Genomic DNA, 15,813 nt, shown 5'->3' with positions numbered 1-15,813 from the left:
TACACAGCCACACAGGGGAGCCGACTGTTTTGAATTCATGGAAGTTTCTTATTTGTTAAGTGTCAGGTGCCCTAAGACCTAATTTTTGTGCTGAGGGTGACTCTTAGTCCTGAAATTCACAGCAATTGTTTGAAAGAGTAAGTCATTCAGTTAGTGCAAACAAAGAAAGAGGAGAAAGAAGGTTCACATGTGTTAAAGTCCTTTGAATTCATTTGCATGTGTCATGTGAAATTTCTGCTTTCTGTTAATTGTTTCAGGAATCTTCTTCATGATCTTGAGAAGTGCAACGCTGACCCTGTGGCCATCGCAGAGTGCTTTGTATCCAAGGTAAAATGGTCATATCTTCACTATACCTATTTTTTTCACAGGTTTTAGCCATAGAAAACAAGTAAATGCATTTCTTCAAATACTTCTCATTTTGTAGCCTGATGTCCTAAAGAAAGCTACACAGTTTTTTCTCTTCTCGCATGCACTTTCCTCCTCTGTTTGTTGAAACATATCCAACAAGCTACTTTGGACATATGCATAAGCACATAGAGACAACGATGCACATGTAATTGTAAAGAATTCTTCCCAAAATCAGATGAGGAGACCAAAGGTTTATGAAGGATGGTGGCATTCTTTTGCTGGTGAGAATGTAAGTTTTTTTCTCAGCAGGGGGGCAGGGAGGAACGATGACTCCAAAGGAATTTTTTAACACCGTCCAAAAGTGTATTCACATTTACAGGAGGGGGATAATAGTAGTGCTTCATCAAGAAAAACAACTGCACTCAGCAACTTCATGCATCACTGTTCCTTGTGACTGTGTGTTTCAGCTGTAATTCCACTCCCACTCTTCATTCGTCCATACCCACAAAATCATTGTGTGATCATGTCCCATGATAATGTGTTGCATTCCAGCACTTCCTCCTAAACACTTCACATTCCCTCCCTGCCATACTGCAATTACACTAAAACCACAGAGCAACTGTCTGACCACTTAGGAAGAAAAAAAAAGTTAGAGTCAGCATCATAGACTGCCTAAATACAGCAGCTGTTGTTGAGACAAACTGGTTTTATGGCAGCCCACATCACTACTGCATAATTAACAGGGATCTGTAAACAAACAAGCTCATTGACATCTTGTAAGCAGCTGATTAATGTTACAAGTATTTTCAAAGTAAAATGGTTGTCACATAGGGGGAAAAACGGCTTTTTGGCCATACTTTGGTTAGAGGTTAATGAGTGACAAGGACTGGAAGTTTTAGATCCTGGATACCACACCATGGTGCATTTCTGACAGTGAATGTTCAGAAACTGTCTTGAGATTCCTTCGTCTGATAACCTTTCTCATGTGAGACTGTATTCATAAAGCTGATGTCCATTAAATCCACTTTTATGTGGTGCTTCAATGCAGCCTGTGTCCTGGAAAAATCACTTTTTGAAGCTATTATTTAAGCCACTGTGAAGTTAAGTTTAGCTGTAGTCTGAGAAGCAGCAAGTTAAGAGACCTCTAATAAAACACGTGAAGACTCTGCATCTCATCTTACCTCATATAGCACATCCAATCGTGGGGCTACATTGTAGGATTTCTTTTGAGATTTGCATATGGTGTGGTTTTTTTGTTTAATGTGCAAAAATATGCATTCTCTAAAATTTTTGACTTCTGGACATCATCTTGCTACCCCAACTTAAGGAGCCAAAGGTTGAAAGGACTATGTCTTGAAACTTTAGTAGATTTGATATGGAGACACAGCAGTAAGTACCTGCTGTTGTTTCAAGTATGTTTCATTGGCTGCCTTCTGGTAACAAGCTAGTAACCAGAATTTCTTTTATATTACTAAACGTTATTCATGGTTGCTAGGAGCCAGAAAACCACAAAACCTATCCTTTGTTGGCTCCTTTGAAATGCACTCACATGATTTCTGATACTTTTCTAGTCTCAGCAGGCAAGAATAATATCCCAACACAATGTTAAAAAAAGAGAGGTCTAATTATAAATCTCCACCTCTTGGATAATTGGCTCTCTATCCTCATGTTCTCCTCTGTTTGCGTACATCTCACTGTGCTGTGCGTTGAGTAAGCCTTTAAAGTGTTTTATGGGTTTCTACATGCTGACTGAAGCACAGAGTTCAATTACATTAAGAGCTGAAACTTTTTTTTCTCCTCATGATTTACCATGTTCAGTGCTTATCTGCTGACTCACTGCAACCGGTCCGGTCTCAACAAATCAGTGCACCAGCAAACCCTGCTGCTTTATTAGCTCGTTATTAAAGTGATGAGTAGGCCCTGATCCAGCTTGAACATTTTGTTTTTCTCTGCAGTGATTAGTGGTCACAGCTCAAAAAAGTAGACCTCTTTCCTTATAATTTATACCATGGTACCCTAGAGAAGGATAGGTTTTATTTTCTGCATCTATAGCAGCTGCTCAGACTTCAAACCTCTCACATGCAAAATTGGGATATGATGATTGTATGATTTAACATAGTTTGTATATATTTCTAAAAAGGAAGCATATTATAGATGGGTTTTATTTCAAGGTCTGCTGGTTTTCTGGTTGGGTTCAAAGAGTGTGCAGATGTGTATGTCTGTATTTGATTGTTTGCATGAATGCATGCTCTGCAAAATTTCTATTCCATAGAATCATTTATGTACTTTGTGGTTTTCTGTCTTTGCTATAGAGGGATATTAAGAGTGTGTATTAGGAGTGTGTGTCATCAGATATCGATGGTGGCACATCTGGTAGTGTTTAGGCTCGGTCTGTGGCGGCAGACTCTTGGAGACGATGAGGAGGAGGAGAACTCCTTCAGTTTAGGACGATTCCCACGGAGCACCTCAGCCTAAACGGTTCATGAGATTCTGTGTATTTGTGTGCTTGTGTTAGTATATTTTAGTGGAACATACTGTGTGTATGAAGTTTGTTTGGGGGACTTGTGTGCATGTTAACTGCAGGTCACGTATTGGTAACTGTTTCTGAAAGCCCATTTGCTCTATATGTATGCAGCAGGACAGAGCTCAGTCATCTGTCCTGCATGTTTATAATGTTGTTTCCTGAAAGCGGTCGGCATCCTGCAACCCCCCCCTCACCCCCCACTGTTTACGGACACAAGTAAAGTTCAGTTAAACTCACATTATGCAACAGCAAGGGGATCATCTTGAGATCTCCAAGAAAGGGATGTTTGAAGGGGAAAAAAAGATGATTTGAGGAAAATGTCCATAAATGATCAATGAATTGAAGGATCTGAGAAATATAAGGATGAAACCAAAGAGGTCCATTCCAGCTTTGACAAGTCACATTGCCTTTTGATGTCTTTTGATGTTCAGAGAGGTATGCAAGATGGGAAAATGTCTCAAAGGGGCGGCGATGAGAAATGAAGGGCTATTTAATCCAAGCGCTCAGGGCTGTTGGGATAAATGGAGAATTAAAGGCCACGGTTCAGCTAATCATAAGCTGTGGAGATGAGGTTCAATTAGGATCAGTGAGTGGAGGAGAGTGGATGCCTTGTCTGTGGGCTCAAAGAGTGTAGAGCCGTAAACATGAAAATAACCAGCCAGTCTTCAAAGCTGGCATGATCCACTGCAGATACAGTAAAACCAGTGATAACAAAATAAGGGCAAAATAAATCTTGACCTATTAAAGGAACCTATTTAATGCAAGGGAAGTAAAAGATAACAAATCTTTCACATTCAAAATATGTTAACAGCTTCCTGGTTGTGTATTTCAGTGTCAAATCTTTGTATGAGTTTATGATAGAAATATTGCTGTTGTGAAAGACAATAATCCTTAAATGCAGACTTCATGTGAGTGATTCATCTTTTTCTCTAAGATCTGAAAAGCCTAAATACTGAGCCTTTTCATTATTGTTGGTATAATTACATACAGCCAGAATGGATAGAAACACGAAACGCTGCCTCTGGTTAAACTTACTGTTACTGTTTATAAATGCATGTTAAGATGTGTTAAAGTATACTTGGTCTTGCCTGTGTTTTAACAATTTGGTAATCATAACAAAATATTAAAATCACTCTTGATATATTTTGTTCCAGAGTGAAGAGTTCCACATTTATACCCAGTACTGCACCAACTATCCACGGTAAGAAATCATCATCTGTGAGTATCCCATCCTGATCTCATCTCCACATGCCGTCTTCCCAGCATCTCAGATAACTCCATTGTGTGTTACCGTTTTTTTCACCCCTTGACAAGGTGTATGGAGGTCTCCTCAGCAGGAGTCAAAATGTCTAGCATCAGTTGTGCCTCAGGGTCCCGCTTTCTCCCCTTGTGCTTCTTTCTCCAGTTTTTTTTTTTCTTTTTTCCTTCCATTCTTTTATTCCTGCAGCTTACACGCTGACAGACAGGGTATTAACATTGTCACCTTATCATACCAAACACTGTTAATGTTTTATTCTGCTTTGTGTGGGTGCTGCAGTGCCATGGGACACCTGTATAGAATAATGTGTGGGTGTTTTTGTGTCAGTGTGTACATTGTGTATGATTAAATCAGGCTGAAACGTGAGGCTTGTCTTCATTCTGCAATGTACTGCACCTGCCCAGCACACCTTCTCCTCAGGCTGCCATTTTCCTTTCAGCATTCAATAACGAAGCGTGCAACGATATTTAAACATAAATTACTTATCAAATGCTGATTTTGTGTGCCTGAGGAGGGCTGTTGTCAGCTGTTTGCGATATACCCTCTCCCACGTCCACACCGCAGCTGGTGACCCCTACTGAGGTCACACACGACACACACACAGGAAGACAGTTTCACATAAATGCACACTCTGCACACTTGCAGAGTCTGTAGATGCATCATGGTCATACTGAGCTCTAAGGTCGGGTTTCCTCCAGAACAATGTGAGGCCTGTGTGGAGCAGCACTGGAATTTAGACATGCAGACATGCACATGTGCACACTCAGACACACACATAATACAGAAAAGATTGAAACAACTTCACAACTGTCTTTTTCTGTCTTTTTCCACTGTGCATACACACACACACACACGCATGCACCCTCAATAGTTGATTAAAAAGCTCTTTATTCCTCAGCAGGCCACACTGCAAACAAGCTCAGCTGAGCAGTAAATCTGTTTCTTACAAACTTGTAAATTGCTGTTTTTTTACTAGAATGTGTTGGAAAATTTAATCAGTGCTGGCTCGGCTAGAAATGCATGCATCACTCATCTATGCAGGAGCTTGATGATAGACACCTACAGTATATTACTGTATAGATACTACAGTATATATTTATTAGGAGTCTGGTAATACAGAGACAATGTAGAATAAACTATAATTGCATATAATGCACCAAAGTGGAATATGATTTTGCACACATATAATTAAAAATATGTTCAAAATCATTTTAAATTCTGTAAATTTAACCCCGCTTGAGTTTAAAAAGTGACACATGCATTTATGGAAATCATATAAATTATTACTTGAAATATTAGTCTTTATATTTTTGATTAATATATTAAATGTTTACACTACTGCCAACCGTGTTAATTATTTTCCTTTTTTGTAGAGTAGTAAGGCAGGGCATACATTACAGCTCTCACTTTTCATTGCTGTCAAATAATGATTTATTACCCATCTATTAAATTTTATTTGCTGTGTTTTGTCTCCACAGGTCAGTGGCTGTGCTCACAGAATGCATGAGGAACAAGGCGTTGGCCAAGTTTTTCCGCGAGCGCCAAGAATCTCTCAGGCACTCCTTGCCCCTGGGCTCCTACCTGCTCAAGCCAGTGCAGCGGATCCTCAAGTACCACCTCTTGTTGCATGTACGTCTGTCTGCCAGCTGTCTTAAAAATGTGCTCCACTGACATAGAAAAAAATAAAAAAACAAAACACCACCTTTCATTGACAGAGATGTAAGTGCAGGCACAGGCTTGTGATGCTCCATAATGATTTTATCTATACTGGTACAAATGTACATGAAGGGTGGCCTCAGCTTCCAGCTCGGCTCTGTTGGAGGAGCCAAATGTTCAAACATATGGTGCTCTGTATGCATGTTCCTGTGTATGTCCAATGTAGTATGTGCTCATATTAGTGTGTGAGCCTTTTGCCTTTAATTAACACAAAAACAGCACATTTATTTGTATGCAAACACATGCTTGTCATGAAAATGCTTGTGTGTGTATGTTTACATTGTGTGCAGATGGTAACTCAGAGCTGCTTTGTATCTGTTACTTTGCAGGAAATAGCCAACCACATGGAGAAGGACACGGAGACTTATGAGGTTGTACAGGAGGCTATAGACACCATGCAGAGAGTGGCCTGGCACATCAATGACATGAAGAGGAAACATGAGCACGCTGTTAGGCTGCAGGTAAAACAAGCACTCACACAAACACACAGCCTTTCCAAGTCTCTCATCAACTAAAACAGACAACAGTTTCCAGTAGTTATGTGAACTCTCCAGTGTCTGAATCAGCCAAGACCCTGATCTTCCCCACATTTTAGGCAAGTCACTACATTTTCCACCAGGCTAATGATGGCCTTGCATAAGAAAGACACATAAAAGGAAAGCTTGTTTCTTTTATCTGCTGGGAGACAGGACGGTCAAGCGAATGCAGGAATGTGTGGAAACATTTGTTCTGAGTCTGGAGAAAGTATTGGCACAAGAGAAATAGACACTTTCTTTTCTTGTGTCTATAATTGTATGTGTTAATATGTCTTATCCTTTTTTAATGTTTTTAGCCCCCCTGGATCAGTCCAGCCTAACTCTTATTTTTCTGATTCAGTTAAAAATTTCTGATTTCCTTTGCAATTATTTTTCCTGTTGTATCAAAACAAATAAGGTTACCTAACTCTCCTCACTCTCTGCAACTCCATGCTTGCTGCAGGAAATCCAGAGTCTCCTGACCAACTGGAAAGGCCCTGATCTGACCGGCTACGGAGAATTGGTTCTTGAAGGGACTTTTCGTCTGCAGCGAGCCAAAAATGAAAGGACACTCTTCCTGTTTGACAAGCTGCTCCTGATTACGAAGAAACGAGAAGAAACATACACGTACAAGGCTCACATCCTGGTCAGTCATGCAACGTGAAGCCCTAAAGAGACACTAAGAATCAATGCTCTTGGTCTGTAAATGCATTTTTTATGTGGTTTCTTGTTTGTCTTCCGTAGTGCTGCAACCTGATGCTGGTGGAGGTTATTCCAAAGGAACCTCTGAGTTTTAGTGTTTTTCACTACAAGAATCCCAAGTTACAGCACACAGTCCAGGTATAGAAGCATTTCATAAGAAGGCACACATCCCAGCAAACACCAAGCACCTTTTGAGTCTTAATTACATGTTTAAAAGTGTCCTGTTGCTACCAACAGCATTGTGCAAGAGTCAGAAAGTGTTAAGATTATTTGCAGGTGTCTCATTGTTTTGTAGATGGTCCAGGCTCATCTTTATGAGCTGCTCAGACATGTTGAGAGCTTAAAAGCTAGAGGCAGCCATTGTTGTTACCTAACCACCATGTTTTGGGCAAGCGCTAAAAAAAGAAAATCTAACATGTGTGATGTACAAAAGCCGTATTTTAAAGGATTTATCCCAATCCCCTGAGCCGCATTTAAAGTGCATGTATGACATAATCCTCTCTGATGTTTTGTGCTCTGACCCCAGGCCAAATCGCAGCAAGACAAGCGAATGTGGATCTTACACCTTAAACGACTCATACTTGAAAATCATCCTGCCAAAATTCCTGCCAAGGTAAGACAAGCCCATCGCAAACTTTGAGTGGGAATTGTTGGAAATGTCATATCCACACCCTGAAATACTTCCTTTCTCTATCTTTGCTTTCATGTGGTCTGAATTCTACCTCTGACGTATTGTAATTCTTCAACAATCGCTGCTCTGTCTGTTCATCTGCCTTTGACTTTGTGCAAATACAATGAGGATTCCTCTCCTCAGTTGACAGTGAGAAAGTTGACTGTGATGCTGCTTACAGAGGTGGAGGAGTATTCACATGCTAAAGTAAAAACTATGTGAAGCACCTGTATTGTATGCAAAGATCCTGCATGTAAAAGTACTTGCACAATAGCTGAAAAATCAAGTTAAACATTATATAACTGCTGTAGTTGGAAGCATTTTAAATGCAGTTTGATTTCATCAAGTTTCTTTCTGACTCTAGTTTGGCGCCACCTAGTGTCAAAATGTGCTCATCTAAAATATTTTAACCTTTTAAATATACTCCTATATCATTGACTTCCAGGCCAAACAAGCCATTTTGGAGATGGATGCAATACGTAAGTGCATATTTGTTTATATGTATGCAGAGTAGTTGACATTACCTTGTTAAAATTACACTAATATATTTTTATTTATTTATTTGTTTATTTGTACAGCAGGTTTAACCACATAAAACATACTTTAATTATAAATGCTTTCATTTTCCCAGATCATCCAGGATTTCATTACAGCCCTGAAGGTGACAAGAAGGATTCCCCTCAAACCAAGGAAGGCCCCACTCCTCGTAGAGGACGCAGAAAAGGTGAGACATGCAGAATCAACTGAATTAAACCCAAACATGAGTTGAATTTTGTACCTATTAAGTCTAGATAAGAAGTTTAGTAAAAGATAACATGCATATTCTACAGCATGTGACATTTTTTCAAGATTTTAAGATTGCACAAATGTACGTTTCTGATTTCCCAGAGCCGCTCTCCAAGTTACTGAAGAATGCCAAACATAATGCTGCCAATGCTGATGGGGAAAAGGTGAGTCCCAACCAAAGAAGATAACAGTTTTAATGCAAACACAAACACGGATTTCATTTACCCCAAAACTTGCTGAATCTTCTTCTCCCCAGCGAACAAGTCTAGGGGTCAGCCTGCTCTCTCCGGTGTCCCAGCTGGCTCTGGGCACCATAGGTCGCAGCCGCAGCCTTATCAACCAGTCACAGGAGTCCCTGGATCCCGGAGATCACTACGACCACAGTGACAGGGAAGAAGGGGAGGAGCCGCATCAGCAGGATGCTGATGATGAGGATGATAGTGGTCCGGTGAGTTCATGCATTACATTTTGGTATTTTTCTTCTGTCTTTAAATTCTTATACATAAATATCAATTTGTCAGCTATTCTTCAAACATGTTTTAATACCAAATACTCTGTTTTCAGGGAGGTGGAAAGAGGTTACGAGTCCCTGGCAAAAGCAGCAGAAAGAAGCTGAACCCTCAAGCATCTGTTGACAGCATAGAACAGTGGAAAGCTTTCAACATGAGCGCCTCAGATCTGAAGGTATGATATTCATTCGTAGTCTACCTCTGTGGACCACAGAGCCACATGCTAAACTGATTATTCCTGCTGTCCTTTAGAAAGCCAGAGATTCCCTAGTAAGGGAAGGAAGTCACCACCCGCCACTCCTTAGGACACCTCGTGTGACAGAGGAACCTCCAGACTCCCCCATCCCCTCTGTAATCGTCACAGAAAGTGACCATTCAGTGCGAAACATTTGGGCTGACCACCGAGCTCGTAGGGCCATGTTTCCCACCCGTCAGAGGACGATGCAGCCCGACGACGAGGACGAGGACATCTACCAAATGTTTGTTCCCACAGAGCCAAGCGCGCCAGAGCCAGAGACACCATCAGAGAGGTCAGAGGCTACTTCATCACCCAGGACAGCTCGTCCCTGCAGCTGGCACGTTGAACAGGTGCCCACGGTGCAGGTTGAGCCTCCACCTGATGGCAGCAGAGTCCTGCGGAGGGCGAGCAGTGCAGGAGAGAAGGCTACAGAGGGTCGAGGGAGTCCTCAAGATGACCAGTCCGGCCACGGTAATTTGGAAGTGATTCACACTGAATCATCAAGCAATGACATATCTGGATCTTCCTCAGCCGAGCAGCTGACGATAGACGACATTGAAAATGTATATGATAATATCAGTTATGAAGACCTGAGGAGCATGGGTCTCATCAGAAGAGACCCTGATGACAACCAGAAGCGGAAAGAGATACCTACAAATGTACAGGGTTTCCAGGGCCAGGCAGCAAGTATCCAAAGTACTTCAGAGATCACAGAGTCATTGAATGAACCAGACAGTTCATCAGAGAGCAACCGGTCCTCCACACAGGAGGTGAAGCAGGATGGGAGCTGTGAGCTGAAAATAGTGGAGGAGAATATCTATGACACTATCTGTTTTAGGGAGCCACAATCGACAGAGTCCAAGGAAATGAATGAAGGCAATAAACTCAGACAAGAGAGGGGCAGTGTGCAAACCTCAGAACAAGACCTGACAGAAAGTCTTACAGGATTTGTTGCAGAGGACAGCCTCCATGCCAGACTGGATGAAGGATCAGAGGCCTCCCATCCTGTCCGGAGTTTCTCTGAGCCAGATTATTCCTCCTCTTCTGTTTCTAAGAGCTTTTCCCAGCGCTCACAGAAAGGAGACAAGAAATCTGAGCAGGTCGACGAGATCTGGAACGACTTGGAAAACTACATCAAGAACAACGAGAAGAAAGCTGATCGACTTCCTGCTGCATTCCCTGTGAGTGCTAGTGAGTCACCCAAGAGGGTCTCATCTGCCAAAAACAGCCCTACAAAGAGTCATCCTGTTGGGAAACCTCAAGCAACCAGCCCCCCAGCCAAGATTCCCCAAGCACATCAGCCCCCACCCCTCACCTCCACGTCCACATTCACCATTCCGGTTATCAATCTTCCTGACCTTCAGAGTGAAGCCGCCTCTGAGGAAGAAAACCACAGCCCCACTTCCACGTCACGCCCCCTTCCCGACACCCCAGAACCCCCCCCAGGCACAGTGAAGAACATCCGCAACAGGCTGGCTCGTCTCAGCAGCGGAAGCTTCCGCTTAGAGGATGATGATCTGGTGGAGCTTCCACAGCGAAACACCTCACCAAAAGACAACACCCTCAAGGACCTCCATAGTTTCTTTCCAGGGGAGCTGGCAGGCCTGGACTCACCACTGGCATCCTCCTCGCTGCTGCTGGGTGAGTCTGTGGACTTCCCGCTGGAGTTAATGGATAAAACCAAGAGCCGTGTGTTCCTGATGGCACGGCAGTATAGCCAGAAGATTAAGAAAGCCAACCAGCTGCTGCGCATGAGGAGCATGGACCCTGGAGACTCCTGTAGTCGGTCCAGAACTGAGAAGAGACAGAAAGACCTAGCTGCCATCTTAGAGGAGAAGAAACAAGGGGGTGCAGCCATAGGTAACAAAAAAAATATTTCTTTCTGATTTTTTTGACAGATGTGACTAAATCTCTTCTCAATATCTATTAATAAACAACTTATAGAAGTATATTAACCACGTAAGTAGGTTAGGTCACGTATACCCAGACTGCTGAATGAGGTCAGTATCTATGTCAGTATTCAGACCGGTGCTTCTTAAAAACGAGGGTGGCTGGGCCAAATAACTATATTTATTACTGATTAAACTTATATCTATGATTTACAGACTACAAAGAAATTAGTTTTAAATAAATATTGTTCATACAATTAAAAGTCTAAAACTTTAAGATATACAAGAAATGTCATATTTGCCCAAGACACCCAGCATCCGTCTTATCATCTTCCATCTTTTTTGTTCCCTTCTCAGGTGCCAGGATTGCTGAGTACTCCCAGCTCTACGATCAGGTGATGTTTAAGGATTCTCCTGGTACAGCAGGTCAGACTTCTGTCACGCCGCACCACTCCCATCCAGGGCTGCCGTCCTCTCCATCCATGCCCGAGACCTCATTAGAGGAGGACTGGCTACACTCCACCTACAGCAACGGGGAGCTGGCGAGCTTTATGTCCTCTTCCATCGAGGGGATAAATGCTCAAACGTCTTCCAATCCTCAGCGCAGGCTTACCTCTGCCTGCTCCATCCCTTCTCTTAAAAACATCTCTCCTTCTCCACCTGCTCCAACACCACAGAGGTGGAGCTCATGCATATCAGCACCGAGTGAGAAAGAAGAGCATGTGTACAGCACTATTAAGAGACATCCTTCCTTTAATGCACCCTCTCCCCCCTCCTCAAAGTCTCCCCTGTCTGGTCAGTGTCAGTTAGCTGGCTCTCAGCAAGACAACCGCCACCAGTCTGGGCTTAAATTTAACGGACCCACTGAGGATCAAACCACAGAAAAACTTCGTGGCCCCAGTCTGGGCCGTGCTGGTCGGCAGAGCAGCCTCCCAGAGCGATCTACGCTGGGACACTCAGACCTCACTTTACACGATGGCCAGCAGGTGGTGGTCCTGAATCGGGCTTCTGCTCTGAGCATACTCAGTGCCACACAGAACTACCTGGCCAACTTCAAGGACAATGGGGAAGATGACGATGACTATGTTGAGATCCGCTCCGAAGATGAGAGTGAAGCAGAGCGGGACAGGTTGACGCAGGGAAGCTCCGGCTCTGCTGTCATTTCCAGTCAGACTCGGGGTCTGGTTCATTCGCAGAGTCTTCCATGCACCCCCGTCCACTCCTGTGACCCCTTGAGGTCCCTGGACCGTGAGCATCTGGAGAAGTACCTGTGGAGCGAGCCGCAGCAGAGCCAACCTAACATCGTCCAGTCTCTGAGAGAGAAGTTTCAGTGTCTGAGCTCCAGCAGCTTCGCATGAAGCTGCAAGACAACCAAATGCCAAATACACGTCAACAAAGGGGACACTGCTGCTTTACCTTGAATGTCCTAAATCTACACTACAACAAAGAAAATAAATATTACACAAATGTATCACATCTATCTTAACAGTCTTTGATTGCAGCCATATTTGTAGTGATGCGATTAAACTTGATGTTATAAAGCTTCAGAGGAAACATTGCTTTTAATTATCAAAATTCCACATCAAATCCTGCATGTGAGCTTCTTTAGTACTTCCAGAGAACTGAAGAGAGTTTGCTAAATTTTGTTAAAGCAAAGTTGGTATTCATTGTGGCTGAATGGATTTTTAAATTCTTAAATAGCTTATCTGTGAGCCTTGTAGAAATATTTGGATCCATATGACAGATTCCTGTGTACAGATCCAGTAGTCCAGGATATCGGTCACTGATTGAAGCGTAATGTTTTCTTTTGCTCAGACCAACTTACATCTGATAGTACATCTTCATCAGATTTGACCCTCTGTCAGTAGTAGCTCTTCAATCCAATCAAGAACATTTTCTTTTAGTTTTATCCTTTAAGGTTACTCTAAATCCATTTTTATCTCTGATTAATCTTATCCTGGATAAAGCAGTGAATCACAGTCGCAGCTTTTAATTGTGCTTACACTATTGAACAGTTGTGAACAAGCAGCTTTACAACATCTGCAAAGTTCAGATGAGCTGCTCAGGCTAGTTTGTTTGCTTTTTAGGAGCTTTTTAACAAATAGGGTGCAACTATACAGAAACTATTTTGGCTATTACAAGATCCAGTAGGTTAAATATAACTAGGCATAGACTTGTAAGTCTATTTGAAGACGTTGTGTCACTCTTACTGTCACCTTTGATACCAGTAGGGTGTCATGCTTTAAAAAAAATCAAGAAGATATTTTAGAGAATCAATAAGAAATAAGAACTCCTGTTATTTATTTTGAGTCTGTGAGCAAATCAGAAAAGTTGTCACATGCAGTCGTCTGTGGGCAAAATATTCATCTCAACAAGTAGATGATGTTTTTTTTTATCACGCTAAATTCAACTTTTTTTTTTTCCTTTTTTTAAGAGTGACCACAAAGAAGAGTTAGTTGAAGAACTATAAGTACTGTACTTGTACTTTTCACAAATTATTTCACTTGTTTACATCATGGGACGCTGTCGCACTACTGATATCACATCCTCACACAAATAACACAAAGAAAGTCACGTTATTATCGACACTTTATTAGATTATTTTCTTCTCCCTGAAAGCAAACAAGGATTCATTACATACAGAAAGTTAAATCACTAAGTGTGTGCTATTTATTTGAAAGCATCCCCATGTTACTGCCTTGTTACTATTACTGCGAGCCACGGACAGGTTGTAAAAGAAAGTAAAACGTATATTTATTAATTAAAATGGCTGTATCATAACTTGGGGAATAAAGCAAAATTTCAATCAAATACTGTGAATATTATAGGAAAACTTGTTTTTCTGCCACGCACTGCTTAATTCTTACATAATGACTCACATAAGGAGAAAAAGCACATCATTGTCGACATCAGGAGAATGGCATCAAACCCAGTATATGAATATGAAGTATGTTTTTTTTTTTACATTTTTGTTTCACTGGTGGGGATTACTTGTCAGTCTTCATTGACTCTTTTTGCACTTTTCTTTCATTTTTGCATCTTATTTGTAAACACTTGTAAAGATGTACATTTTAGGAGAGTTATTCTTGTATACCATAGATATGCTTTATAATGCTTTGACGTGTAAGTTAAGTGTACTGTATTTTTTTAAGTAGCTAGTTGTCATTGCTCAACAAAATGATGTATTGGAGGTAATAAATTCAGATTCATCTCCTTGTTCTGATTTTTTTCTTTCCCCCATGCATTAAGTAAAATTAAGATAATGTGATGAAATGAGGTTTCTCGAATACTATTTGCAGACAGCTAATTCAAATAACTCCATTTAAATGCAAAAGATTGGACACTGAATAGGAATAGGTAATTGAATAAAAAAACATATCTTAAAGCGATTAAGGGAATAAAGTCCCAGCAATCTGAAAACAATAAGAAAATGAGAATCTTTGACACCTACACAGCAGATGATTTTAAACAGGATAGCATATCTTTTTTAGGTAGCTGTTTCCTTTGTTCACAGTGTAAAGAAATGCAGTTAAAATAAGGATTAAAAGGAGTAAAACTGAAGGCTGGAAGACCAAAAGTTTTCTCAGAGCTTCTCCTAGGACTGCAAAAAGAATTATTCAAATATTTGTCTGTAAAAGCAGGTACATTGGTCCACTCAGAAGCCAGAACTCTGGACCAGCTAGCATATAAACAAGCTTGAAGAGATTTAAAAAGGTCATGCGGAAGATTAATTTTAATATATCTATAAATGAAAGGTGAAAGTACAACCACAATGACAGCACTCTATTATGTTGTGACTGAACTGCTGTGGTTCTTTATGACGTCCTGTACAGTTCTTATTTGCAGTAGAGCTGAAGAAGCCTCTGATAGAACACACTCTTGTTTAATTACAAAGCTATGGATGGTGGTGGTGCTGTGTTGTTCACTAGGTGTAGCAAGTTGTACAATGTTCCTCCTTGCACAGCTCAAGGGACTCCAAAGCAGTCCCGACACATGAGCAACTTCCTTTATTAGTATGTTGAATTTGTTTAATTCTCTGGCTCTGATGTTGCTGTCCCATTGGACAGCAGCAAAGCAAACTGCACACTCTACTACAGACTTATAGAAAATACTAAGGATATGTCTTCATTTCAGCTTTTGGCTGTCATTATCTTAGATTTTTACAAGCTGAAGTGACAGGCAAAGGGTGGATCTCTGCAGCAACATGTGGACACCATGCACATCCATTGGATGATTCTCCTGTTACTCAACTCACTATCAATAATGATTGTTTCATATCTTACAGTTATAAAAGAGATAAATATAGAGGCATAAATTAATTTTTGTACTAGGCTGTTAACATGTTTACTTCTGTTGTAATGTTGGGCCTTTTAAAATTCTGATAAATAAGCCCTGATACATTTGGACGTAGCTTTATGAGGACATTGAAGTATGTGAAGGTTTTATTTTATTTATTTATTTATTTAATCGCATTTCCACACTGGTTTCAGTAATTCAGACATGCACCACTTATGAAATACCAGGATATTCTAGAAGCAAGCACTGCATTCTGTGGAAAAAACAAAAAAACTAACTCAACATGAAACGAGGATAACGTTTAGAAGAGGATGATTACATAATGATAATCCTAAATACATCCAAATCCACTATGGGTTATG

General features: G+C 41.1%; 1 protein-coding gene across 4 annotated transcripts in view; it reads left to right on the top strand.

The window, feature by feature from the left end:
- LOC121633950 (pleckstrin homology domain-containing family G member 1) overlaps positions 1-14,368 on the top strand; it is a 57,472-nt gene extending 43,104 nt beyond the window's left edge. For all 4 annotated transcript variants that reach the window (XM_041976301.1, XM_041976304.1, XM_041976303.1 and 1 more), the window contains exons 4-17: positions 258-327; positions 4,027-4,073; positions 5,609-5,759; positions 6,176-6,307; positions 6,825-7,007; positions 7,106-7,201; positions 7,590-7,676; positions 8,179-8,212; positions 8,365-8,457; positions 8,622-8,683; positions 8,776-8,967; positions 9,084-9,203; positions 9,281-11,126; positions 11,513-14,368. In XM_041976301.1, coding sequence (XP_041832235.1) covers positions 258-327; positions 4,027-4,073; positions 5,609-5,759; positions 6,176-6,307; positions 6,825-7,007; positions 7,106-7,201; positions 7,590-7,676; positions 8,179-8,212; positions 8,365-8,457; positions 8,622-8,683; positions 8,776-8,967; positions 9,084-9,203; positions 9,281-11,126; positions 11,513-12,513 — 4,114 coding nt within the window. In that variant the 3' untranslated portion in view covers positions 12,514-14,368. The remainder of the gene's footprint in view (positions 1-257; positions 328-4,026; positions 4,074-5,608; positions 5,760-6,175; positions 6,308-6,824; positions 7,008-7,105; positions 7,202-7,589; positions 7,677-8,178; positions 8,213-8,364; positions 8,458-8,621; positions 8,684-8,775; positions 8,968-9,083; positions 9,204-9,280; positions 11,127-11,512) is intronic.
- The last annotated feature ends 1,445 nt before the right edge of the window (positions 14,369-15,813 follow it).

The sequence above is a fragment of the Melanotaenia boesemani genome, chromosome 22 (genome assembly GCF_017639745.1).
Source record: "Melanotaenia boesemani isolate fMelBoe1 chromosome 22, fMelBoe1.pri, whole genome shotgun sequence".
In the NCBI taxonomy this organism is placed as follows: domain Eukaryota; kingdom Metazoa; phylum Chordata; class Actinopteri; order Atheriniformes; family Melanotaeniidae; genus Melanotaenia; species Melanotaenia boesemani.
The sequence above is the reverse complement of the archived record's forward strand: the minus strand, read 5'-3'. Positions and strand labels throughout refer to the sequence as shown.